Below are 26,336 nucleotides of genomic sequence, written 5' to 3'. Positions count from 1 at the left end.
CCCCTAGGTGTTGGGTGCCACTGGTGCACCAGCCAATACAATCCTATTGTGTATATTTTCAACATCCTACTTATTGATCCAACGACACTGTTCATATTATACAAAATAAATCAATGTACCGGTTAACAAAACCTTGAATCACCAGTTCAACTGTTCACCTTTGATTCACACTACGGTTAGCCCTATAGAAGCCCATGATAGCATCATCTCAACATGCTGTGATTCACACTACGGTTAGCCCTATAGAAGCCCATGATAGCATCATCTCAACATGCTGTGATTCACACTACGGTTAGCCCTATAGAAGCCCATGATAGCATCATCTCAACATGCTGTGATTCACACTACGGTTAGCCCTATAGAAGCCCATGATAGCATCATCTCAACATGCTGTGATTCACACTACGGTTAGCCCTATAGAAGCCCATGATAGCATCATGTCAACATGCTGTGATTCACACTACGGTTAGCCCTATAGAAGCCCATGATGGCATCATCTCAACATGCTGTGATTCACACTACGGTTAGCCCTATAGAAGCCCATGAGAGCATCATCTCAACATGCTGTGATTCACACTACGGTTAGCCCTATAGAAGCCCATGATAGCATCATCTCAACATGCTGTGATTCACACTACGGTTAGCCCTATAGAAGCCCATGAGAGCATCATCTCAACATGCTGTGATTCACACTACGGTTAGCCCTATAGAAGCCCATGATAGCATCATCTCAACATGCTGTGATTCACACTACGGTTAGCCCTATAGAAGCCCATGATAGCATCATCTCAACATGCTGTGATTCACACTACGGTTAGCCCTATAGAAGCCCATGATAGCATCATCTCAACATGCTGTGATTCACACTACGGTTAGCCCTATAGAAGCCCATGAGAGCATCATCTCAACATGCTGTGATTCACACTACGGTTAGCCCTATAGAAGCCCATGAGAGCATCATCTCAACATGCTGTGATTCACACTACGGTTAGCCCTATAGAAGCCCATGATAGCATCATGTCAACATGCTGTGATTCACACTACGGTTAGCCCTATAGAAGCCCATGATAGCATCATCTCAACATGCTGTGATTCACACTACGGTTAGCCCTATAGAAGCCCATGATGGCATCATCTCAACATGCTGTGATTCACACTACGGTTAGCCCTATAGAAGCCCATGATAGCATCATCTCAACATGCTGTGATTCACACTACGGTTAGCCCTATAGAAGCCCATGATAGCATCATCTCAACATGCTGTGATTCACACTACGGTTAGCCCTATAGAAGCCCATGATAGCATCATCTCAACATGCTGTGATTCACACTACGGTTAGCCCTATAGAAGCCCATGATAGCATCATCTCAACATGCTGTGATTCACACTACGGTTAGCCCTATAGAAGCCCATGATGGCATCATCTCAACATGCTGTGATTCACACTACGGTTAGCCCTATAGAAGCCCATGATAGCATCATGTCAACATGCTGTGATTCACACTACGGTTAGCCCTATAGAAGCCCATGATAGCATCACCTCAACATGCTGTGATTCACACTACGGTTAGCCCTATAGAAGCCCATGATAGCATCATCTCAACATGCTGTGATTCACACTACGGTTAGCCCTATAGAAGCCCATGATAGCATCATCTCAACATGCTGTGATTCACACTACGGTTAGCCCTATAGAAGCCCATGATAGCATCATGTCAACATGCTGTGATTCACACTACGGTTAGCCCTATAGAAGCCCATGATGGCATCATCTCAACATGCTGTGATTCACACTACGGTTAGCCCTATAGAAGCCCATGAGAGCATCATCTCAACATGCTGTGATTCACACTACGGTTAGCCCTATAGAAGCCCATGATAGCATCATCTCAACATGCTGTGATTCACACTACGGTTAGCCCTATAGAAGCCCATGAGAGCATCATCTCAACATGCTGTGATTCACACTACGGTTAGCCCTATAGAAGCCCATGATGGCATCATCTCAACATGCTGTGATTCACACTACGGTTAGCCCTATAGAAGCCCATGATAGCATCATCTCAACATGCTGTGATTCACACTACGGTTAGCCCTATAGAAGCCCATGAGAGCATCATCTCAACATGCTGTGATTCACACTACGGTTAGCCCTATAGAAGCCCATGATAGCATCACCTCAACATGCTGTGATTCACACTACGGTTAGCCCTATAGAAGCCCATGATGGCATCATCTCAACATGCTGTGATTCACACTACGGTTAGCCCTATAGAAGCCCATGATAGCATCATCTCAACATGCTGTGATTCACACTACGGTTAGCCCTATAGAAGCCCATATAGCATCATCTCAACATGCTGTGATTCACACTACGGTTAGCCCTATAGAAGCCCATATAGCATCATCTCAACATGCTGTGATTCACACTACGGTTAGCCCTATAGAAGCCCATGAGAGCATCATCTCAACATGCTGTGATTCACACTACGGTTAGCCCTATAGAAGCCCATGATAGCATCATCTCAACATGCTGTGATTCACACTACGGTTAGCCCTATAGAAGCCCATATAGCATCATCTCAACATGCTGTGATTCACACTACGGTTAGCCCTATAGAAGCCCATGATAGCATCATCTCAACATGCTGTGATTCACACTACGGTTAGCCCTATAGAAGCCCATATAGCATCATCTCAACATGCTGTGATTCACACTACGGTTAGCCCTATAGAAGCCCATGATAGCATCATCTCAACATGCTGTGATTCACACTACGGTTAGCCCTATAGAAGCCCATGAGAGCATCATCTCAACATGCTGTGATTCACACTACGGTTAGCCCTATAGAAGCCCATGATGGCATCATCTCAACATGCTGTGATTCACACTACGGTTAGCCCTATAGAAGCCCATGATAGCATCATCTCAACATGCTGTGATTCACACTACGGTTAGTCCTATAGAAGCCCATGAGAGCATCATCTCAACATGCTGTGATTCACACTACGGTTAGCCCTATAGAAGCCCATATAGCATCATCTCAACATGCTGTGATTCACACTACGGTTAGCCCTATAGAAGCCCATGAGAGCATCATCTCAACATGCTGTGATTCACACTACGGTTAGCCCTATAGAAGCCCATGATAGCATCATCTCAACATGCTGTGCTCTGCAGGTTGTCATCGACACGGACAAGACCACCTACTCTCTGAGACTGCAGACCCAGGACCAGCTGGACCACATGGTCAACCACATCAACTACGCCCTCTCCCGGGTCTTCAACAACTCCATATACGCGTAAGTAAGCCTTGTTGTTGAGCGTCTTAACCCATTCAGACCTGAGGACGACTCTACAAATGCTTCTAAATCCTAACCTTTTTCCTATGTCAGTGGTGCTCAACTTTTCTCATGTCAAGGACCCCCAGAATTATCTGTATTTGGCCGCCGACCACCATCTGGAAATATGTTGTTCCAGGGACCCCCCCCCCCCCCCCCCCCCCCCCCAGAAGCAAAGATTTGAGTTAAAAACGCTCACTCTGAAATAATATATTCAAAGATTTGCGACACATTTTCACTACAAGCTCGTAGTGCGGCACTCTGTGCCGTGCTATGCGCTTGTAGATCAATAGCTAAAATATAACAATGACCAGCTCAGTGGCCTTAAGTGGTTAAGTGTCCGCCCTGAGACTGGGAGGTCGTGGTTCGATCCCCGGCCGGGTCATACCAAGAAAAGAGAAAGAGAAACGTACATGTCAATTTGTTTGCTGATGTTAACTTTGCCCGACGGTTTGTTGGCACAGAGACGCTGGCTTCAGCAGAGGTCTTTTTGTTTTTTTGTTCTGTGTGGCGCTGCTCATCAGAAGTCAATTACACTAAAGTCGCAGTACATCCTGTGACCACGTCGACCACTTTGCAGCCAGGCAGCAATCAATCAACTTAATAAAGGAGCACTTCGCCCACTTACAAACTTAACTTATCTTCATGCAATAGACTCACTGTGCATCATATACCGTAACTGTAGTTAACTTTTCCGGAAGGGGCTATAATAAACATTTCCTGTTTCGGGTCCGTGTCCCATATAGCTTCATTTGATTGGCTCAGCGGAGGATTTGAACACATGTCTCGTGTGCCCAGACGGTTGCCTCTCGCGATTTTCTCGCTGGCCGCCTGGTCAAATCCATTTGATAACACGACTTAGAAAAAAGAGAGGACAAACACCAGACCTGACAACTGTTAGTGGGCAGCAGATTGGCCGTTGCGCGTAGAGCGCGGCCCTCAATCACCTATTGGAATGCAAATGCATGCCTTTCAGTCTTTTGTAGCCTATACTCGTCTGGCAGGTATATCTCTTTGAAAACCTTTAGCGCTTCTGATTGTGACGACGACACATATTGCCTGCCCAAAATGTAATTCCTGGAAACGCTACTGTCATACAGTGTGGATGATACTGCACTAGCCTATTGGTCCACACTAAGGGAACTACAGTTCATGCACAGAGAGCCTATTGGTCCACACTAGGGGAACTTCAGTTCTGTACAGAGCCTATTGGTCCACACTAGGGGAACTACAGTTCTGCACAGAGCCTATTGGTCCACACTAAGGGAACTACAGTTCTGCACAGAGAGCCTATTGGTCCACACGAAGGGAACTACAGTTCTGCACAGAGAGCCTATTGGTCAACACTAAGGGAACTACAGTTCTGCACAGAGAGCCTATTGGTCAACACTAAGGGAACTACAGTTTGCACAGAGAGCCTATTGGTCCACACTAAGGGAACTACAGTTCTGCACAGAGAGCCTATTGGTCCACACTAAGGGAACTACAGTTCTGCACAGAGAGCCTATTGGTCCACACTAAGGGAACTACAGTTTGCACAGAGAGCCTATTGGTCCTCATAAATGCTCATTATAAGATATAAGCACCATTTCTGTTCTGCATCTCAGTGGGGGGCTAATATAAGGACAGTTCAGAACACCTGCCTACCAATGACATCATCGATGGGATTACCAAGCTAATAGAAGCATCAGCCTTTCTCTTCCTGGAAAGTTGGCACGCTGAAATAGAAGCCCAGCCATTGTTCTTCTAAATCTGGTTTGAAAGTACCAACGCTGGCTACCAGTGATGTCATTAGTAGGCAGCCAGGTTTGGGAACTGCCAACAGCCTTGCTCTGAGACACAGAGCGAGTAGACAGAACTGCCCACAGCCTTGCTCTGAGACACAGAGCGAGTAGACAGAAATGGTGCCATCTTATGAAGAGAAGAGCTAGGACCAATTATATGAAGACCGGGTTGAAAATGAGTGAAGTGCTCCCTTAAATCAAGTGAACAGTCTGACTGTTAGTATAAGTGTTTGTCATATTTATCATGGGTGAAATTAGTAGTGTTTTTCTTGGACAGATTTTCATGCAATCGGAAAAGTATTACAGGTTTGTACTAACAGTTTGACTGCTGAAAACGATTTACCAGACTTTTAATCAACCCCCCTTCACTGCCGAGATTGTTGTATTACCTTTAGAGCATACGCTGAATTATTTGGGCTTTTAATCCGCGAAAATCGAGCGAAAAAAGCTTCCTCTGTTTGTTATGAACGACCGCACCACCCGCCATCTTGGTACACCCGGAAGACGCAGCACAGGACCCTCCTCCATGAGGCGTTGAACCCCATTCGTTTGCATTGGCCTCAATTTCCCAGAAGCCCTAGCAGCCCACAGCATGTGACGATTTCCGGTTTCATCGTCAAAACAAATGCATCTACTCTCTATCTCCGCGGCGAAGACGGATTTTCTATTTATTTTTTACATTACGGCGGATTAAACGCATAAAACAAAAGGCGCGTATGTCCGATATGGCAGCGACATTAACCTGGAGTAATCCATTCCCGGCACGGAAACTGTTGTACTAAAGAACAGCTCATTGTTGTTTTCAAAGTGTTTAGTACTTTGTACAATAGAGGGCGACACGAACAGTGTACCAGCAGTTCACAATAGCCCTGAGCAGAGCCTGAGCCGTGCACTCTCTCAGCTCTGCAATCAAAAAGACATTCGGCTTATACAGACGTGGGATAAATTGCCATATAGTCCTAAAAAAAAAAGAAAAAAAAGAGAAGCTATAGATGAAGCATCACAGAACGGCTTAAAGTGCTGGAAACGTTGTTGGTATAGGGGAAAAAAAACCAACAAAGAGAGAGTGCCAGTTTCCCTCTCCTGCTGCACAGATCCCCTTCCGGTGGGTAACATCACAAGGATTTAGTGTGTCCCAGCTACTGACCTGAACAGGACTATATCACCACCACCCTATCATCTCTGTGTCCCAGCTACTGACCTGAACAGGACTATATCACCACCACCCTATCATCTCTGTGCCCCAGCTACTGACCTGAACAGGACTATATCACCACCACCCTATCATCTCTGTGCCCCAGCTACTGACCTGTAGCAGGACTATATCACCACCACCCTATCATCTCTGTGTCCCAGCTACTGACCTGTAGCAGGACTATATCACCACCACCCTATCATCTCTGTGCCCCAGCTACTGACCTGAACAGGACTATTATCACCACCACCCTATCATCTCTGTGCCCCAGCTACTGACCTGAACAGGACTATATCACCACCACCCTATCATCTCTGTGCCCCAGCTACTGACCTGAACAGGACTATATCACCACCACCCTATCATCTCTGTGCCCCAGCTACTGACCTGAACAGGACTATATCACCACCACCCTATCATCTCTGTGCCCCAGCTACTGACCTGTAGCAGGACTATATCACCACCACCCTATCATCTCTGTGTCCCAGCTACTGACCTGTAGCAGGACTATATCACCACCACCCTATCATCTCTGTGCCCCAGCTACTGACCTGAACAGGACTATTATCACCACCACCCTATCATCTCTGTGCCCCAGCTACTGACCTGAACAGGACTATATCACCACCACCCTATCATCTCTGTGCCCCAGCTACTGACCTGTAGCAGGACTATATCACCACCACCCTATCATCTCTGTGCCCCAGCTGCTGACCTGTAGCAGGACTATATCACCACCACCCTATCATCTCTGTGCCCCAGCTACTGACCTGTAGCAGGACTATATCACCACCACCCTATCATCTCTGTGCCCCAGCTGCTGACCTGTAGCAGGACTATATCACCACCACCCTATCATCTCTGTGCCCCAGCTACTGACCTGTAGCAGGACTATATCACCACCACCCTATCATCTCTGTGTCCCAGCTACTGACCTGTAGCAGGACTATATCACCACACCCTATCATCTCTGTGCCCCAGCTACTGACCTGAGCAGGACTATATCACCACCACCCTATCATCTGTGTCCCAGCTACTGACCTGAGCAGGACTATATCACCACCACCCTATCATCTCTGTGACCCAGCTACTGACCTGTAGCAGGACTATATCACCACACCCTATCATCTCTGTGCCCCAGCTACTGACCTGAGCAGGACTACAAGCTTTTATTTTTAAGACTTTGATTTAAGACAGATGAATAGAGTATAGACCAACATCCTTTCCTTTAACAGTTGAGCCATTTGTGGATACTACAGTTACCGCTTACTACTACGGACAATGACAACAAATATGCCTGAGAGACTACACAACATAAACATCACTGCAACACAAAGTCAGAAATCTAGAAAAAAATAAAAAGATAGTCTCATGTAGTCTCATGTGGTGCACAGTCTGCATGGCATGTCAGAGCAGAGTGTATACTGTATACTAAAGACATGTATAATGAATAGTTTAACATCTTCTCCTTTATTGAGCCATTTGTGGATAATATAGTGATTCTTTTAAATGTATCTATATAATATCGATTCTGTATTTACCCAGGGCAATAGTGTTGTAGGCTACTTCTCTTATTACCAATAACAAATAAAAGCATGTCTGAGATCTAAGAGCAACACACACACGATTGACTGTGTAAATTAGCATCGCTAATGAAGGGGAGGGGGCAGCGCATCAATGGGGGATCATTGAAAACAAAGGCGGCTTGCATGCTGTGGTTTGCTACTAACAGAAATGTGCATGCACACGGGCTGCCCAAAGTAGGCTATCTTTTGTTGTTTTTTCGCCACCTCTCGAAGTTAGACTGGGTATCTGGACCCTACGCCGTGATCACACACACACACACACACACACGGGTGCGCACTCGAAGTGAGTGCACCAACGCTTTCTCTCCTTGTCTCATGTTGATTCAATGCTGCGCAGCCAGCGTGCTGCGCATGTATGCAGTGAAGACTCAAACAAGGCGCAAGATTCCTGTCCCCTCTTAAAAGTTTCCTCCCATAAACTTCACTTGAAAATTACGTTTAAGAAACTTTAATAATGATGTTGCCTCAGTGCCAGTCACAGCGCGTGTCACTGTCTCTAGACTCCTCGACAACTAACTCCATGCAGAGAGATCGTTCCGCCTCTGCAAGCCACAAGCCCACAACTCGTCGCTAATGCAACGCAATGTAGGCTAGTAGATCAGCTCTGTTCCCTGCGCATCTATTAAGGGAAGAAAATAAATACATATCGTGTGACCGCGTGTCTGTGGGAACCGATAGAGAGAACCGAAATTGAATTATTGTAATGGGTACCCGGTACCCAGGCACGTTCGGTTCGGTACACACTTGGTCCCGAGATTCGGGACCCACCCCTAGTCACCACCACCCTATCATCTCTGTGCCCCAGCTACTGACCTGAACAGGACTATATCACCACACCCTATCATCTCTGTGCCCCAGCTACTGACCTGAACAGGACTATATCACCACACCCTATCATCTCTGTGCCCCAGCTACTGACCTGAACAGGACTATATCACCACACCCTATCATCTCTGTGCCCCAGCTACTGACCTGTAGCAGGACTATATCACCACCACCCTATCATCTCTGTGCCCCAGCTACTGACCTGAACAGGACTATATCACCACCACCCTATCATCTCTGTACCCCAGCTACTGACCTGAACAGGACTATATCACCACACCCTATCATCTCTGTGCCCCAGCTACTGACCTGAACAGGACTATATCACCACCACCCTATCATCTCTGTGCCCCAGCTACTGACCTGAGCAGGACTAGATCACCACACCCTATCATCTCTGTGCCCCAGCTACTGACCTGAACAGGACTATATCACCACCACCCTATCATCTCTGTGCCCCAGCTACTGACCTGAACAGGACTATATCACCACCACCCTATCATCTCTGTGCCCCAGCTACTGACCTGTAGCAGGACTATATCACCACCACCCTATCATCTCTGTGCCCCAGCTACTGACCTGAGCAGGACTATATCACCACACCCTATCATCTCTGTGCCCCAGCTACTGACCTGTAGCAGGACTATATCACCACACCCTATCATCTCTGTGCCCCAGCTACTGACCTGAGCAGGACTATATCACCACCACCCTATCATCTCTGTGCCCCAGCTACTGACCTGAGCAGGACTATATCACCACCACCCTATCATCTCTGTGTCCCAGCTACTGACCTGAACAGGACTATATCACCACCACCCTATCATCTCTGTGTCCCAGCTACTGACCTGAACAGGACTATATCACCACCACCCTATCATCTCTGTGCCCCAGCTACTGACCTGAACAGGACTATATCACCACACCCTATCATCTCTGTGTCCCAGCTACTGACCTGAACAGGACTACATCACCACACCCTATCATCTCTGTGCCCCAGCTACTGACCTGAACAGGACTACATCACCACCACCCTATCATCTCTGTGCCCCAGCTACTGACCTGAACAGGACTATATCACCACCACCCTATCATCTCTGTGTCCCAGCTACTGACCTGAGCAGGACTATATCACCACCACCCTATCATCTCTGTGCCCCAGCTACTGACCTGTAGCAGGACTACATCACCACCACCCTATCATCTCTGTGCCCCAGCTACTGACCTGAACAGGACTATATCACCACCACCCTATCATCTCTGTGACCCAGCTACTGACCTGAGCAGGACTACATCACCACCACCCTATCATCTCTATGCCCCAGCTACTGACCTGAACAGGACTATATCACCACACCCTATCATCTCTGTGCCCCAGCTACTGACCTGTAGCAGGACTATATCACCACCACCCTATCATCTCTGTGCCCCAGCTACTGACCTGAGCAGGCCTATATCACCACCACCCTATCATCTCTGTGCCCCAGCTACTGACCTGAACAGGACTATATCACCACACCCTATCATCTCTGTGCCCCAGCTACTGACCTGAACAGGACTATATCACCACCACCCTATCATCTCTGTGCCCCAGCTACTGACCTGAACAGGACTACATCACCACCACCCTATCATCTCTGTGCCCCAGCTACTGACCTGTAGCAGGACTATATCACCACCACCCTATCATCTCTGTGTCCCAGCTACTGACCTGAACAGGACTATATCACCACCACCCTATCATCTCTGTGACCCAGCTACTGACCTGAACAGGACTACATCACCACCACCCTATCATCTCTGTGCCCCAGCTACTGACCTGAACAGGACTATATCACCACCACCCTATCATCTCTGTGTCCCAGCTACTGACCTGAACAGGACTATATCACCACCACCCTATCATCTCTGTGCCCCAGCTACTGACCTGAGCAGGCCTATATCACCACCACCCTATCATCTCTGTGCCCCAGCTACTGACCTGAACAGGACTATATCACCACACCCTATCATCTCTGTGCCCCAGCTACTGACCTGAACAGGACTATATCACCACACCCTATCATCTCTGTGTCCCAGCTACTGACCTGAACAGGACTATATCACCACACCCTATCATTTCTGTGCCCCAGCTACTGACCTGAACAGGACTATATCACCACCACCCTATCATCTCTGTGTCCCAGCTACTGACCTGAACAGGACTATATCACCACCACCCTATCATCTCTGTGCCCCAGCTACTGACCTGTAGCAGGCCTATATCACCACCACCCTATCATCTCTGTGTCCCAGCTACTGACCTGTAGCAGGACTACATCACCACCACCCTATCATCTCTGTGCCCCAGCTACTGACCTGAACAGGACTACATCACCACCACCCTATCATCTCTCCAAATGGCTCTTTTCCATTAGAGCCGCGGCGGCTGATTGCCTGTAGCGAGGACATTTAAACAGGATACAGAGAGTGGGGGGGGGAGGCTGAAGGGAGAAGAGTGCATTGGGGCCATTTATTCTGTAGCCTTGTAATTGATTTGCTTCGGTGTATTGAAGTTATGTACTGTAGCTAGAGTATAGCGATATAGCAAGGACATATGACGCACGCACGCACGCACGAACACAAAGGCATATGCTTTTCGGATAGCTGATGACTCTAGAGATAAAGTAAGGATTAAGGTCATGGATGTGTGGTTATAGGTGTTCAGCTTTATTTGTGGGCAAATGGGATTAAGTAAGTATTTTACACGCTGGATGATATACCAGTGAGCAAAGTCGTATTATATGATTCCATTCCCGACCCTTGACCAGTTAAAAAGCTTAGAAAAGGAATACAAAATCAGAACTATTGCATTCTAAAGCAGCACTTCAGGCATTCTGTGTACAGCAGAAGTCTAGCAGCCTTTATAATTCAGTCCCAAAGCTATATTGTGAACTTTTAACCGCACACTGTACCCTTTTCATTAAATGCGATGAAATGCATCTCTACTACAAATTAGACTGTGATGTAGCTCCCTGCAAGTCAGGCAGTGCACACAGCCCTTACACCCCTGATTTAATTGCCTCGGCACACAGCCTCATTGAAGATTTTATACAATTTAAGGTGAACATAATTGAAAGTAACGGTCCAAGTGTACTAGGGCGTGGGGGACATTTAGACTGCTGCCCAGATGTACAGTCATTTGTATTGGCCATATGAAAAATCTGTATGGTACTGTACAAGTTTAGTGAGTACATTACTCCAGAGAAGTCTGTAGGAGGAGTAGCAGAAAGTAGCCGCAAGCAATACCAACCACCCTTGATCTGAGTTAAAACGTTAAACTACATTGCGGCTGTGCGGAAAGCTTGGATTATTGGTTTTGTCTCATAAAAATCCTATGAGATACTTTCTGTCAATACATTCGGTGCAGGCGATTATTTTCCAAGTGTCAGCGTTTGAATACGCTCATTTTCAATAACTCGACTTATTTAGCTTTCACCAAACTCTAGCGTAGGTTACTGTTTACCCTGAACTCTAGTGTAGGTGTACACTGAAAAAGATGAAACGGTGGCCACCACAACCAGTCCATTTTGAACTTTGACATATTGACAGACACAACATGGTGAGTGGGTTTATTTGTAAGAAAACACTGTCGGACCATTGCTCCAGTTAGAAAGAAATGTTTAGTACCACCGACCCATCGGTACAAATGGATTCTGCCCTCCCTCGCAGTCTCTAAAAAACAGCAAGGAGGCCAAACCCAAATCAAGCCCAACCCACTACGAGTACTACAAGTAAGTCTGTACATATCACATGCTGTCAGCTGTTATCCATGACATCTCTCTCTCTCTCTCTCTCTCTCTCTCTCTCTCTCTCTCTCAGGCCACCTATCTGTCGAGCTGAGGGAGATGTCTCTGATGGAGGTCATAAGTTTTCACCAAATTCAGAATCTTCGCTAGAGACGCAGAAAACATGTGGTGAGTCACCTTGCACGCACAAACACACACACGCAGCAGTATAACTTCTGCCGTCGATGGCTCTGCTCTTAAGATGTTCTCTAATTTTAGCTAAGCAGCGTGTTAAGGGAAATCAGAGAACGCTATGCTTACCCCCCAACGCAAGACATTAAATCAGTTTAACTTTAAGCATGCAGAACTTGAATTCCAGTTTAGGTTTAGATCCATGCAAACATGAATTTCAGTTCAACTCTAGAGACATGCAAACATTGAATATGATTTTACTCTTGGAGCCATGCAAACATGAATTTCAGTTTAACTTTGAGCCATGCAAGAAGATGGAGGCTGGGGTTTTAGGGAGACGAGCTTTGCCAGCAGCAGCATCAGCAGCAAGGTGTATAGCAGAGATCCAGCGTATGCCATATTTAAATGGATCGCCTTGTTGGAGTGTAGAAAGGTATGTTTGGAAACAATCGGCAGTCACTGCCTGTGACTTGAATCGCACAGTGCGCTGGCCTGATAGACTCCAGAATCTCAATCTCACCTGCTGTGCTCAATCTGGCTAATGACAAGCCTCTCAGTTGTTCACTGTCGCACTGTGCGATTCAAGTCACAGGCAGTGGCACATTGCCACACAGGCAGACACACTCCACATGCACATTGGAGATTTGAACAGTCAGAATGTTCAAATGTGTTTATGTCCCCCACAGACCTAGTGGAATAATACAATATTTTTGTAAAATATTTATTTATTTATTTATTTTTGCTCAGTCGACTATTAGTCGACTAACAGTAAATTTATTCATCTATCAGTCGACTATACAAATCCTTAGTCGGGGACAGCCCTAAGTCCGGCAGCCGAGGTGGACATTTGGTATAATGGTATAATTTATAGTCTTTTTTTTTTATTGGCCTTAGTTCCATTCCAAGCATTAGTTTTGCACAAAATACACTCCTTGGGCTAAAAACGGCAATAGACATGAGGTCAGCACATTTTGGGCACATTTGGGCAAGTGGCTATGGCTGCTTTTAGCCTGAGGAGTGTATTTTGTGCAAAACTAGTGCTCGGAATCATGAAAAAAAACCCTATTTTGACATGTCACATGCTACTTAAAGCAAAAGGAAGATTTGACATTTTTGCCTGCCATAGGATGTTAATGGTAGGGTCACAAGAAACCCCTATAAAAAAGATTGCCCAATACTTTCAGCCGGTCAGCAAGTGGATTCATCAATGTTTGTATACTTCTATACTACTTCTACTACTACTTCTTACTGTATAGACAATATTTTAGGCCAATAAAAAAGACTATTATACCAAATTTCCCACTTTAAACAAAAGAAGCAAGTCGGCTGCCGGATACTCACTCACTGACAAACACGAAGTCACTCACTCACTCACTCACTCACTCACTCACTCACTCACTCACTCACTCATTCTCACATCAAATAATATTTCCAACTTTCTTGCGTAAGTAGGTCAGAAGATCATATTTGTTGGGTGCATTTCCCTTCCTGCTAGTACGGTAATCCTATTAATCTACAGTGAGCACTCTTTCATGGTGCAGTGCTTTCATCTCACTGTCATGTGTACAGCTAATCTCACGCTCTCTTTCCTTCCCTCTTTCATCTCTCCACTTTCTCTTACACTTACCATAATCGTTTTCTGACTCCTTACCTCTCCTTACCTGTCTATATCTCTTTACTATTCTCTTCTTATGTTTCGCAACTCCACTTTCTTTCCGACTTCATCTCTTCTCCTTGCTTCTCATGCACGCACGCACGCATGCACGCATGCACACACGCACGCACACACGCGTCACATCCTCCTGTCCTCACTCCACACCGCATCTCTCCCCTCCAAATGGAATGCCTCTTCTCTACCTATTTGACATCTCTTCCCTTCTCTTCCTCTTGTTGTTCTGTGTGTCAGGTGGTTTTTCGGAGACCTATGCAGCTCTGTGTGATTACAACGGCATTGGCTGCAAGGAGGAAGTGCAGTGGGTAAGAACCCCCCCCCCCCCCCCGATACACACTTTATTTTTTCGAAAACCACATCACGATCGGTGTTCTCTTCATGCCCTACTAGGTGCACTAAATTAAACATTGAAAAGCAGTGCTTTCATTAGTTTCTAAATTACATCCTCACTTCTTAATCATTTTGTTCCCCACATACACACAAAAGAAAAAACACAAAATCGTTTCCCTGTTTCTGTCTCATTTACCTCCTTCCCTTCCCCTCTTTCATGTCTTTCTTTGCCTTCTCCAGGACGTGGACACCATATATCACTCTCAGGACAACAGGGAATTCAACCTTCTGGACTTCAGCCATCTTGACAGCAGGTGACAGAAACACTGAGGCTACATTCTTTATCAGATGCTGTTGTTTACGCTGCCGCTTAAAAAACACTGAGTCTGCAGTCCTGACTGAAGGGGACAGGTCAGCCAGGGAAGGGAGGGACAGACGTCTTGTTTTAGCTGATTCATGATCATTTTTTATTGATGAAAAGCCAGAGACAAAAGACAAGGCTGCATTTTTCATATTACAAGATACATTCATTGAAATCCTCTTGCATTATCGTTGGGCTGAGAGAAGAGATCCCACTTTTCCCACTTTTTATAGAACTTATTCTCTTGTGGTCTAAGTATGAATGTTAGTTTTTCCATAACGTACAGTTCCTCAGTAATGCCCATCAAATGTTCTTTCGTTGGTGGGTCCTGTTACCAGCGTCGTGTGATCGCTTTCTTACTTGTTGCTAAGAGGATCTTGATTAAATATTTTTTTATCATGTATTAGAAACTCTTCAGGGATATTTCCCAGCAATAAAAAGGAACAAGTCAGAGGTATCTTAAAACACAGAATGCATGATCATGTCTTGAGGGCACGGTACAGGCAGTGAAGACCAGGCATGCCGCAGCATTCTGGATCAGTCGTAGGGATTTGAGTGTGGATGCCGACAGACCAGCAAGGAGGGAGTTGCAAACATTGAAGCCTGGAGATGACTGAGGCACACTCCATGCTCCAGATGCTGAAAAGTGAAAACCTGTCATGATTGACTGATCATTTCCAAATGTGTACTTTGAAGGACCACTTTCTTTCTTTCCTTTTCCTTTATCTATTCAGGGAAGCCCGTTGAGAACGAGCTCACTTTGTCAAGGTTGCCCTGATTACACTGGGACCACTGACCCGGTCGGACCACTTCCAGCTTCTTGGCAGTTTGAAAAAGAGCCTCCAGGAGGTTGTCGATGAATATAATATAGAAAGAAAGTGCTTTCCAGGGAGGAAAATAATCTCAGTCTTGTCTGTGTCGAGCTTGAGGTGGTGAAAAGACATCCACTGTGCGATGTCAGCCCAGGTGTGTAGTGGCATACACATGAGGTAGGGAAGCAGACAAAGTGTCTTGTGCAGGTGATAGGAGACCTTGTGAGGAGAGATGATCGAGACAGCGATTTAAAGAGAGAAAAAAGAAGGGCCCATGGGGAGGTTATGAGGGACTCCAGGCAAGAGGTTATGAGGGACTCCATGCAGGCAAGAGGTTATGAGGGGATGAAACCAAACCTCTCAATTCAACCTTGAAGGTCTGATCAGTCGGGCAGATTCGAAGAATCCCTGGAGTGCTTTCCCACTGATGCCCTTGTTGTCAGAATCAGAAATGGTGTCTAGGAGAAGATAGTGGTCGACACTTTGAACTGCTGGAGAGTGGAGACGGGTCAAGAAGGACGAGGGCTGAGGACAGCTTGTAGTGCATCTGTGACAGGGAGGACTGAGGAGGGCCGTTTTTAAGTGAAATATGGGCATGTTTGAATCCACACTGGCTGGGATCCAAAAGGTTCTGTGACAGATGGATAGAAAGACTAGAAATGACTGATGGTTTATTGAGGACTGGAGTAATTCTGTCTGTCTTGAAGCCTGGGGATGGTATGCATGTGTCCTCTTTCAATCTCTCACATTCTTCACCCTGATCTCTCTTTCTTTCACTCTCATTCTTCCTCTCCCTTTCACTCTTTCTTATTCGTTTTTTTTTTTAATATTTCCCTCATTACTGCATCCTCTAGCTCTCTGCTCTTTCTTAGTCTCTCACTCTCTCTCTTTCTCTCTCTATTGCTCTCTCTGGCTCTCTCTGGCTCTCTCTGTCTCTCTCTGTCTCTCTCTGTCTGTCTCTCTCTCTCTCTCTCTCTCTCTGGCTCTCTCTGGATCTCTCTCTCTCTCTCTCTCTCTCTCTCTCTCTCTCTCTCTCTCTCTCTCTCTCTCTCTCTGGCTCTCTCTGGATCTCTCTGTCTCTCTGTCTCTCTCTCTCTCTCTCTGGCTCTCTTGGCTAATGTCTTCAGTCAGTGTGTCAGAAGTTGGTGAAGGAATCTGGGGATGATAAGCTTGTCAGAGTGTGGGAGCACTGAGGCACAGCGTGCGCTGCAGAGATGGCGTTACGCCTCCCTCGGTGCTTCTCCTCCTCCCCTCTCCTTCCTCCCCTCCCTTCCCTCTCTCCCCCTCTCTCCCCAGTGGCATCGCTAAAATCAACTTCCCCTCTTCATCTCGTCTCTTGTCGTCCATAACGTATTGAGAGAGAGAGTTCATGTGGCATGCAATGGAGTGGCAGGGCTTGTAAAGAGATGTGACAAAGACATGTGAGTTGGTAATTACGACTGTCACGATCATGACGTTTTAGTTCATTGGAACAAAAATTCAAAAAAATACACTAGCTTTATACAATTTAGGCATTTAGAAGACGCTCTTAATCCAGAGCGATTTACAGTGAGCAAGAACAACACAAGGTAATACCTACATAGAAAGTAGCTAAACACTATAGAAGGCTAATTAGCAATTACATATTTTAGAATTTGCATGCGCCTCGTCGGGGCTAGGGCAAGGCTATTGCTGAAATGATTGACTGACAATGACGGGTTCAAATAATCCAAATAATGTCCTATGGCCAAAATAAGTCATAATTATACGCGTGGCTCGGCAATTACTTATGTCCTCTCTTAACTCCCATCGACTTCTCCAAAACCTTTTTGAAAGGTATAAAAATAGGAGGTCAGAGGATTTTGAAGTGCAAGAGATGTACCAGGAAAAGAACACGCCTCCAGCAAGAACAGAGAACGCACAGGAAGAGAGGGCACGCATGCCAACCGTCATCCAGAGAAAGACCCTTTAGAGCACCCACCTCTGATCTATCCCTGCTTCACTGTCTGTTATGCCACTCCTCTCCTTGTCCTTCTACTGTATAATATCTCCCAAGCCCTAACCCCCCCCCCCCCCTCTCTCTCTCTGTCCGTCTAGCATTACCATTAGCGACAGGACTCCATGTTTATTTTGTGCTGCATGCTGACGAGCTGCTGTCCGTCCTGGTTGGTCTCAGTTCACTCTTCCGGACTGAAAACAAACACCCTCTCCATGTTTCTCTCTCGTTCTGAATCTGTCATTTCCCTCTGTCCCCCAACCCCCCCTCCCCCCCCCCCTCTCTCTTTCTTCTCCTGTTCCCACACTCCTTTTGTCATCTCTCTGTCTGTTTCCTCTATTTGCCTCTTGCACTGTCCGTTTCACTCTCTCAATGGGAAACGCTGCTTTAAGTTGACACGCACGCAGGCACGCACGCACGCACGCACGCGCACGCACACGCACACACACACACACACACACACACACACACACACACACACACACACACACACACACACACACACACACACACAACCTATACAGTGTCAGCCAGCTGTGGCTTCTTCTGCATGGGCGGGAGGGACGGATGGACACATTTTGTGTAAGAACGTCAAAAATAATTGTGTGTGTGGACGTTTGTGGAATTGGAGAGGAGTGAGAGAAGGAGAGGAGGGAGAGAATGGATGGATTTGTTTTTACGTTGTCCGGATAATAACCGAATCGTCCTAGTACTAGTGACAGTAGGAACACAGCCTGCAGCCACGTCAAACCCTGTATTACAGTCCATTGCTCTTCTCTCTCTCTCTCTCTCTCTCTCTCTCTCGCTGTCTTTCTGTGTTTCACTTTAGACTAGCGGTATTTCCCGTTCAATGTTATTTTTCCATTCAGAAATGTAAGCACGCGCGAGAGACCTATTATCAAATCAATGTGTTTTCCAACCAAGTGTTTTTTGACTTTCGCTTTGTCTCTCTTTATTTCCCTGTCGATGTAGTAAATCAATTTGACTGTCTCTTTTTGCGCCGAAGACTATTTGACATAATTGTGTTTTCAACGCACTAATCGCAAGCATTATGGCACAAGCACCAATCAAGACACAGTTGGGTGTCGTTGGCGCTGTTTGACTACAGACAACAGAGCAATCACAATGATAATCCAAATAATGAAAAGTTGGAAAACACATTGATTTGATAATAGGTCTCTCGCGCGTGCTTACATTTCTGAATGAAAAGACCTCAAATTTCGACTCTTGTAGAAAAATAACATTGAATGGGAAATACCGGTAGACAGTCTAGTCTCCAATTGTAATACGACCGCCTTTTTTAGGATATTTCCATTGAAAACAATCGTCGTCAGGCCAATAAGGTATAGTCTTATTTTTTCCCCAAAACACTTTTGCGCTTGAAGGGGGGGGGGGGTCCATGGACACATCTCTGTGTGTCTCAGCTTGAAGGGGGGGGGGTCCATGGACACATCTCTGTGTGTCTCAGCTTGAAGGGGGGGGGGTCCATGGACACATCTCTGTGTGTCTCAGCTTGAAGGGGGGGGGGTCCATGGACACATCTCTGTGTGTCACAGCTTGAAGGGGGGGGGGGGGGGGGTCCATGGACACATCTCTGTGTGTCTCAGCTTGAAGGGGGGGTCCATGGACACATCTCTGTGTGTCACAGCTTGAAGGGGGGGGGGGGGGGGTCCATGGACACATCTCTGTGTGTCACAGCTTGAAGGGGGGGGGGGGGGGTCCATGGACACATCTCTGTGTGTCACAGCTTGAAGGGGGGGGGTCCATGGACACATCTCTGTGTGTCACAGCTTGAAGGGGGGGGGGGTCCATGGAAACATCTCTGTGTGTCACAGCTTGAAGGGGGGGGGGGGGGTCCATGGACACATCTCTGTGTGTCACAGCTTGAAGGGGGGGGGGGGGTCCATGGACACATCTCTGTGTGTCACAGCTTGAAGGGGGGGGGGGGTCCATGGACACATCTCTGTGTGTCACAGCTTAAAGGGGGGGGTCCATGGACACATCTCTGTGTGTCACAGCTTGAAGGGGGGGGGGGGGTCCATGGAAACATCTCTGTGTGTCACAGCTTGAAGGGGGGGGGGGGGGTCCATGGACACATCTCTGTGTGTCTCAGCTTGAAGGGGGGGGGGGTCCATGGACACATCTCTGTGTGTCTCAGCTTGAAGGGGGGGGGGGGGTCCATGGACACATCTCTGTGTGTCACAGCTTGAAGGGGGGGGGGGGGTCCATGGACACATCTCTGTGTGTCTCAGCTTGAAGGGGGGGGGGGGGGGTCCATGGAAACATCTCTGTGTGTCACAGCTTGAAGGGGGGGGGGGGGTCCATGGACACATCTCTGTGTGTCACAGCTTGAAGGGGGGGGGGGGTCCATGGACACATCTCTGTGTGTCACAGCTTGAAGGGGGGGGGGGGTCCATGGACACATCTCTGTGTGTCACAGCTTGAAGGGGGGGGGGGGGTCCATGGACACATCTCTGTGTGTCACAGCTTAAAGGGGGGGGGGGGGTCCATGGAAACATCTCTGTGTGTCACAGCTTGAAGGGGGGGGGGGGGTCCATGGACACATCTCTGTGTGTCACAGCTTGAAGGGGGGGGGGGGTCCATGGACACATCTCTGTGTGTCACAGCTTGAAGGGGGGGGGGGGGGTCCATGGACACATCTCTGTGTGTCACAGCTTGAAGGGGGGGGGGGGGGGTCCATGGACACATCTCTGTGTGTCACAGCTTGAAGGGGGGGGGGGGGTCCATGGAAACATCTCTGTGTGTCACAGCTTGAAGGGGGGGGGGGGGTCCATGGACACATCTCTGTGTGTCTCAGCTTGAAGGGGGGGGGGTCCATGGACACATCTCTGTGTGTCTCAGCTTGAAGGGGGGGGGGGGGGGGGGGGGTCCATGGACACATCTCTGTGTGTCTCAGCTTGAAGGGGGGGGGGGGGGGGTCCATGGAAACATCTCTGTGTGTCACAGCTTGAAGGGGGGGGGGGGTCCATGGACACATCTCTGTGTGTCACAGCTTGAAGGGGGGGGGGGGTCCATGGACACATCTCTGTGTGTCACAGCTTGAAGGGGGGGGGGGGGGTCCATGGACACATCTCTGTGTGTCACAGCTTGAAGGGGGGGGGGGGGGGTCCATGGACACATCTCTGTGTGTCACAGCTTGAAGGGGGGGGGGGGGTCCATGGACACATCTCTGTGTGTCACAGCTTGAAGGGGGGGTCCATGGACACATCTCTGTGTGTCACAGCTTGAAGGGGGGGGGGGGGTCCATGGACACATCTCTGTGTGTCACAGCTTGAAGGGGGGGGGGGGGGGTCCATGGACACATCTCTGTGTGTCACAGCTTGAAGGGGGGGGGGGGGGTCCATGGACACATCTCTGTGTGTCACAGCTTGAAGGGGGGGGGGGGGGGGGGTCCATGGACACATCTCTGTGTGTCACAGCTTAAAGGGGGGGTCCATGGACACATCTCTGTGTGTCACAGCTTGAAGGGGGGGGGGTCCATGGACACATCTCTGTGTGTCACAGCTTGAAGGGGGGGGGGGGGGTCCATGGAAACATCTCTGTGTGTCTCAGCTTGAAGGGGGGGGGGGGGGTCCATGGACACATCTCTGTGTGTCTCAGCTTGAAGGGGGGGGGGGGGGGTCCATGGACACATCTCTGTGTGTCTCAGCTTGAAGGGGGGGGGGGGGGGGTCCATGGACACATCTCTGTGTGTCTCAGCTTGAAGGGGGGGTCCATGGACACATCTCTGTGTGTCTCAGCTTGAAGGGGGGGGGGGGGTCCATGGACACATCTCTGTGTGTCTCAGCTTGAAGGGGGGGGGGGGGGTCCATGGACACATCTCTGTGTGTCTCAGCTTGAAGGGGGGGGGGGGTCCATGGACACATCTCTGTGTGTCTCAGCTTGAAGGGGGGGGGGGGTCCATGGACACATCTCTGTGTCCACAGCTTGAAGGGGGGGGGGGGGTCCATGGACACATCTCTGTGTGTCACAGCTTGAAGGGGGGGGGGGGTCATGGACACATCTCTGTGTGTCTCAGCTTGAAGGGGGGGGGGGGGTCCATGGACACATCTCTGTGTGTCTCAGCTTGAAGGGGGGGGGGGGGGTCCATGGACACATCTCTGTGTGTCTCAGCTTGAAGGGGGGGGGGGGGGGTCCATGGACACATCTCTGTGTCACAGCTTGAAGGGGGGGGGGGGGGGTCCATGGACACATCTCTGTGTGTCTCAGCTTGAAGGGGGGGGGGGGTCCATGGACACATCTCTGTGTGTCTCAGCTTGAAGGGGGGGTCCATGGACACATCTCTGTGTGTCTCAGCTTGAAGGGGGGGGGGGTCCATGGACACATCTCTGTGTGTCTCAGCTTGAAGGGGGGGGGGGGTCCATGGACACATCTCTGTGTGTCACAGCTTGAAGGGGGGGGGGGGGTCCATGGACACATCTCTGTGTGTCACAGCTTGAAGGGGGGGGGGGTCCATGGACACATCTCTGTGTGTCACAGCTTGAAGGGGGGGTCCATGGACACATCTCTGTGTGTCACAGCTTGAAGGGGGGGGGGGGGGGTCCATGGACACATCTCTGTGTGTCACAGCTTGAAGGGGGGGGGGGTCCATGGACACATCTCTGTGTGTCACAGCTTGAAGGGGGGGGGGGGGGTCCATGGACACATCTCTGTGTGTCTCAGCTGAAGGGGGGGGGGGGGGTCCATGGACACATCTCTGTGTGTCTCAGCTTGAAGGGGGGGGGGGGGGTCATGGACACATCTCTGTGTGTCTCAGCTTGAAGGGGGGGGGGGGTCCATGGACACATCTCTGTGTGTCTCAGCTTGAAGGGGGGGGGGGGGGTCCATGGACACATCTCTGTGTCACAGCTTGAAGGGGGGGGGTCCATGGACACATCTCTGTGTGTCTCAGCTTGAAGGGGGGGGGGGGGTCCATGGACACATCTCTGTGTGTCTCAGCTTGAAGGGGGGGGGGGGGGTCCATGGACACATCTCTGTGTGTCTCAGCTTGAAGGGGGGGGGGGGGTCCATGGACACATCTCTGTGTGTCTCAGCTTGAAGGGGGGGGGGGGGTCCATGGACACATCTCTGTGTGTCTCAGCTTGAAGGGGGGGTCCATGGACACATCTCTGTGTGTCTCAGCTTGAAGGGGGGGGTCCATGACACATCTCTGTGTGTCTCAGCTTGAAGGGGGGGGGGGGTCCATGGACACATCTCTGTGTGTCTCAGCTTGAAGGGGGGGTCCATGGACACATCTGTGTGTCTCAGCTTGAAGGGGGGGTCCATGGACACATCTGTGTGTCACAGCTTGAAGGGGGGGTCCATGGACACATCTGTGTGTGTCACAGCTTGTTTGTCAGATGATGCTGCCACATGTTGGACCAAGTGGAGCAGCTTTAAGGGTCTGCTACAGGTCTTCTCAAGAGGGGCGCGACAACGCAAGCGTACAAAAAAAAAGCTAAACCGGATCCAGGTCTTGTGAGTCGCGGGCGTGTGCGCGAAACCGCGCTCACTTCTCCGAGCAAAAACGCAGGTCTCATTGAAAATGAACTATAGGCACGTTTTATCGCTCCCCGTTTGCAAGGCCCTTTAGTTGGACCTTGGAGAGTTGGAAAAGTATCTCCTGTATTATTCCCCTTATCTCTACATTTCTCTGTCTTCCCTCCTTTTTCCTCTTTCAGTTTCTCTCTCTCTCTCTCTCTCTCTCTCTCTCTCTCTCTCTCTCTCTCTCTCTCTCTCTCTCTCTCTCTCTCTCTCTCTCTCTCTCTCTCTCTCTCTCTCTCTCTCTCTCTCCCCCTCCATCTCCTGTATCTCTCTCTCTGACTCCCACCACCACATTATACACACAGAAAAAGGCTGGGTTATTGCTTTAACTTTTGATTGTACGTAATAATAATGGACACCCAAGAACGCTCTGTTTCAGGGATGTCTGGGCAGGGGCGGCCTTAAGGATCGGGAGGCCCTGTTCATGACGTCATCATTTTAATAATAAATAATTATATATATATTTTTTTTTAACTTTTTTTTCTTCTTTTTTTTTCAGTGTTTATTATCGGACTTCAAAGTATGAACAGCATACACAGCCAAGTAGAAAATACACAAAAGCAGCTTGCTTGATTAAACAATGTTTTACTTTAAGGTATAACTTAGCCTGGGTAAACCCCTCGCCAGATTTGCAATCTGCCTGAGGGGAGAGTCTGGCATAATCGCCTGTGTGGCTGTTTAACCGTGGGGCGGGAGAGTAGCGTTGACGGACAACCCCTTCAGCCAATCAGCGTATATCAAAAAAGTGGCATCATCTAAACGTGTTCCGTTCCTACTTCCTCATTCCTCCTGTCCCACAGCAGTACATACTCTCTATGCACACAGCAGCATCAGCAGCCAAATCTTCTTGCCACACTAGCAGTCTCCGTTTATTTCGAAATCAAATTTGTTATGGCTGAATCGAATGTAAACGATTTTTGCCGTCTCTGCAAAGATAATTGTCGGAAAGCCGTCCGTTTATCTAACACCAGGAAGATAAATCGCTCCTGATTGGCCAACGTGCGCTGTCAATCACAGAGCCCTGAGCTCGGTCGCAGATTGGCTCGTACCAAAGCTGTTACAATCCTAAGGACTTTGTATTCCCATTTAGCCAGACTCACCCCTCCTGGCAGAATGAAATGTTGTCCTGGATTTACCCAGGCTAGGTATAACTGGAAGGCAGCATTGGCTATACAATGATGCAATCGCAACTGTCAGCTGTCAGCTAGTGCAGTGAGTGCACACACTGGGAAGTGGGAACAATTACAACCAAACAACACACTATACTACTACTACTATTTATTTTTTCCCCCATTTATTGGGGAGCCCCTGGAGACTCGAGGCCCGTTTCAATTGAAACGATTGAAACATAATATAAGGCCGCCACTGTGTCTGGTTGCGGTGCCACCGTGGAGAGACCGGGGTTAAATTCCTTCATGAGAGGCATGCACGCACACACGCACACGCACACACACCACCCTCCTGGAATAGCAGTTGAGCAGTGTTTGAGGTCCCGTAGCCAGGATCAAACTGAGGCTTTATTTAATAATCCACTGAGCCAGTCATCAATCTATACTTCACTCTTCTCTCTAAGTGGTTTTCTCTCTCTCTCTCTCTCTCTCTCTCTCTCTCTCTCTCTCTCTCTCTCTCTCTCTCTCTCTCTTGGGTAATACTATCTTGTGAAACTATAAAAAGATTGTGCATTTTCTGTCAGAGATAGGTTATACAATATACATCCATATAGAATACGTTAGCTTTATACTTTTGATTAACAGTGTACACATAATGGTTTGTATTCCATGAGGTGCTTGTATTCCAGTTGATATCCTTCTCCTGTCACAGCAGCTCACACATCTCGCTGCTGTGTTTGCACATTGTTGTACTTCACCCAACAGATGGGAGTTTTTTGTCATTAGTCATGTTTTCAAACTCTTTGGGTGATTGTAATCCGTGGAAAGTATATGTCTCTGATGGCTTGGTACAGTTAGGAAGTGTAGCTCAGTCTCTACCTCATTGTGTCTGTCTGTCTTCTCTTGGGAGCCAGGTCTGCCTATGGCAGCCTTTCTCAATCGCAAGACTGTGTTCACCGAGTCTATATCGAGTTAATGTTTTCCTTCGTTTTGGGTCAGTCACTGTGCTCAAGTATTCTGCTACTGTGTATTCCTGTTTAATAGCATTCCATTTTGCTCTGGTTTTGAGTAGATCTTTTCCAGTGTGTGAGATAGCTTTCTTTTAGTTTTCTTATGATTTGGTGTAGTCCTGTTTGTTTTCTGTCTGGTGGTTGTGCTTGTGTTAGTCCCAGAACTAGCTGGGCATTTTTCCAGGGATTTTTGTGGAGCGTGTCCGGTTCGGTTCACTTTCCTTTAGGTGTTTATAGAATTTCAATGCTCTCTTTTGGGTTTTGATAATTAGTGGGTATCGTCCTAATTCTGCTCTGCATGCGTTATTTGGTGTTTTCCGTTGGATGCGCAGAATGGATTTGCAGAATTCTGCATGCAGAGTTTCAATTTGGTGTTTATCCCATTTTTCCGGTTCTTGATTGGCAAGTGGGCCCCAGACTTTGAAACCATAGAGGGAAATGGGTTCTATAACAGAGTCTAGTATCTTTAGCCAGATTTGTATTGGGATGTTTAACTTAATGTTTCCTTTGAGTACATATAGAAAGCTCTTCTTGCCTGTCCTTCAGGTCATTTACAGCTTGCTTGAAGTTACCTGTGCTGCTGATGTTTAGGCCGAAATGGGTATAGTTCTTTGCATGGTTGTATTTAGTACAAATTGTTGGTGTTGGCGACTAGATCTTTTTTGGAATATCATAGCTTTAGTTTTCTTTAGGTTAATGGTCAAGGCCCGTGTCCGGGGAGAAAGTGTGCAGGAGATCAAGTTGCTGTTCTTCTTTGGTTGGAGATAGCAACACCAGATCATCTGTGAATAGTAAGCATTTGACTTCTGTGTGACTGTGTCTACTAGGGGG

At 48.0% G+C, this 26,336-nt stretch overlaps 1 protein-coding gene across 1 annotated transcript in view; it reads left to right on the top strand.

Moving 5' to 3' along the window:
- carmil3 (capping protein regulator and myosin 1 linker 3) overlaps positions 1 to 26,336 on the top strand; it is a gene marked incomplete at both ends in the record, with an annotated part of 131,042 nt that overhangs the window by 34,474 nt on the left and 70,232 nt on the right. The window contains 4 exon segments of the mRNA XM_083782593.1: positions 3,183 to 3,304; positions 12,595 to 12,689; positions 14,599 to 14,669; positions 14,935 to 15,008. Coding sequence (XP_083638719.1) covers positions 3,183 to 3,304; positions 12,595 to 12,689; positions 14,599 to 14,669; positions 14,935 to 15,008 — 362 coding nt within the window.

The sequence above is a fragment of the Protomyctophum parallelum genome (genome assembly GCF_964188405.1).
Source record: "Protomyctophum parallelum genome assembly, chromosome: 14".
In the NCBI taxonomy this organism is placed as follows: Eukaryota; Metazoa; Chordata; class Actinopteri; order Myctophiformes; family Myctophidae; genus Protomyctophum; species Protomyctophum parallelum.
This window is presented reverse-complemented; position numbering and strand designations above follow the sequence as displayed.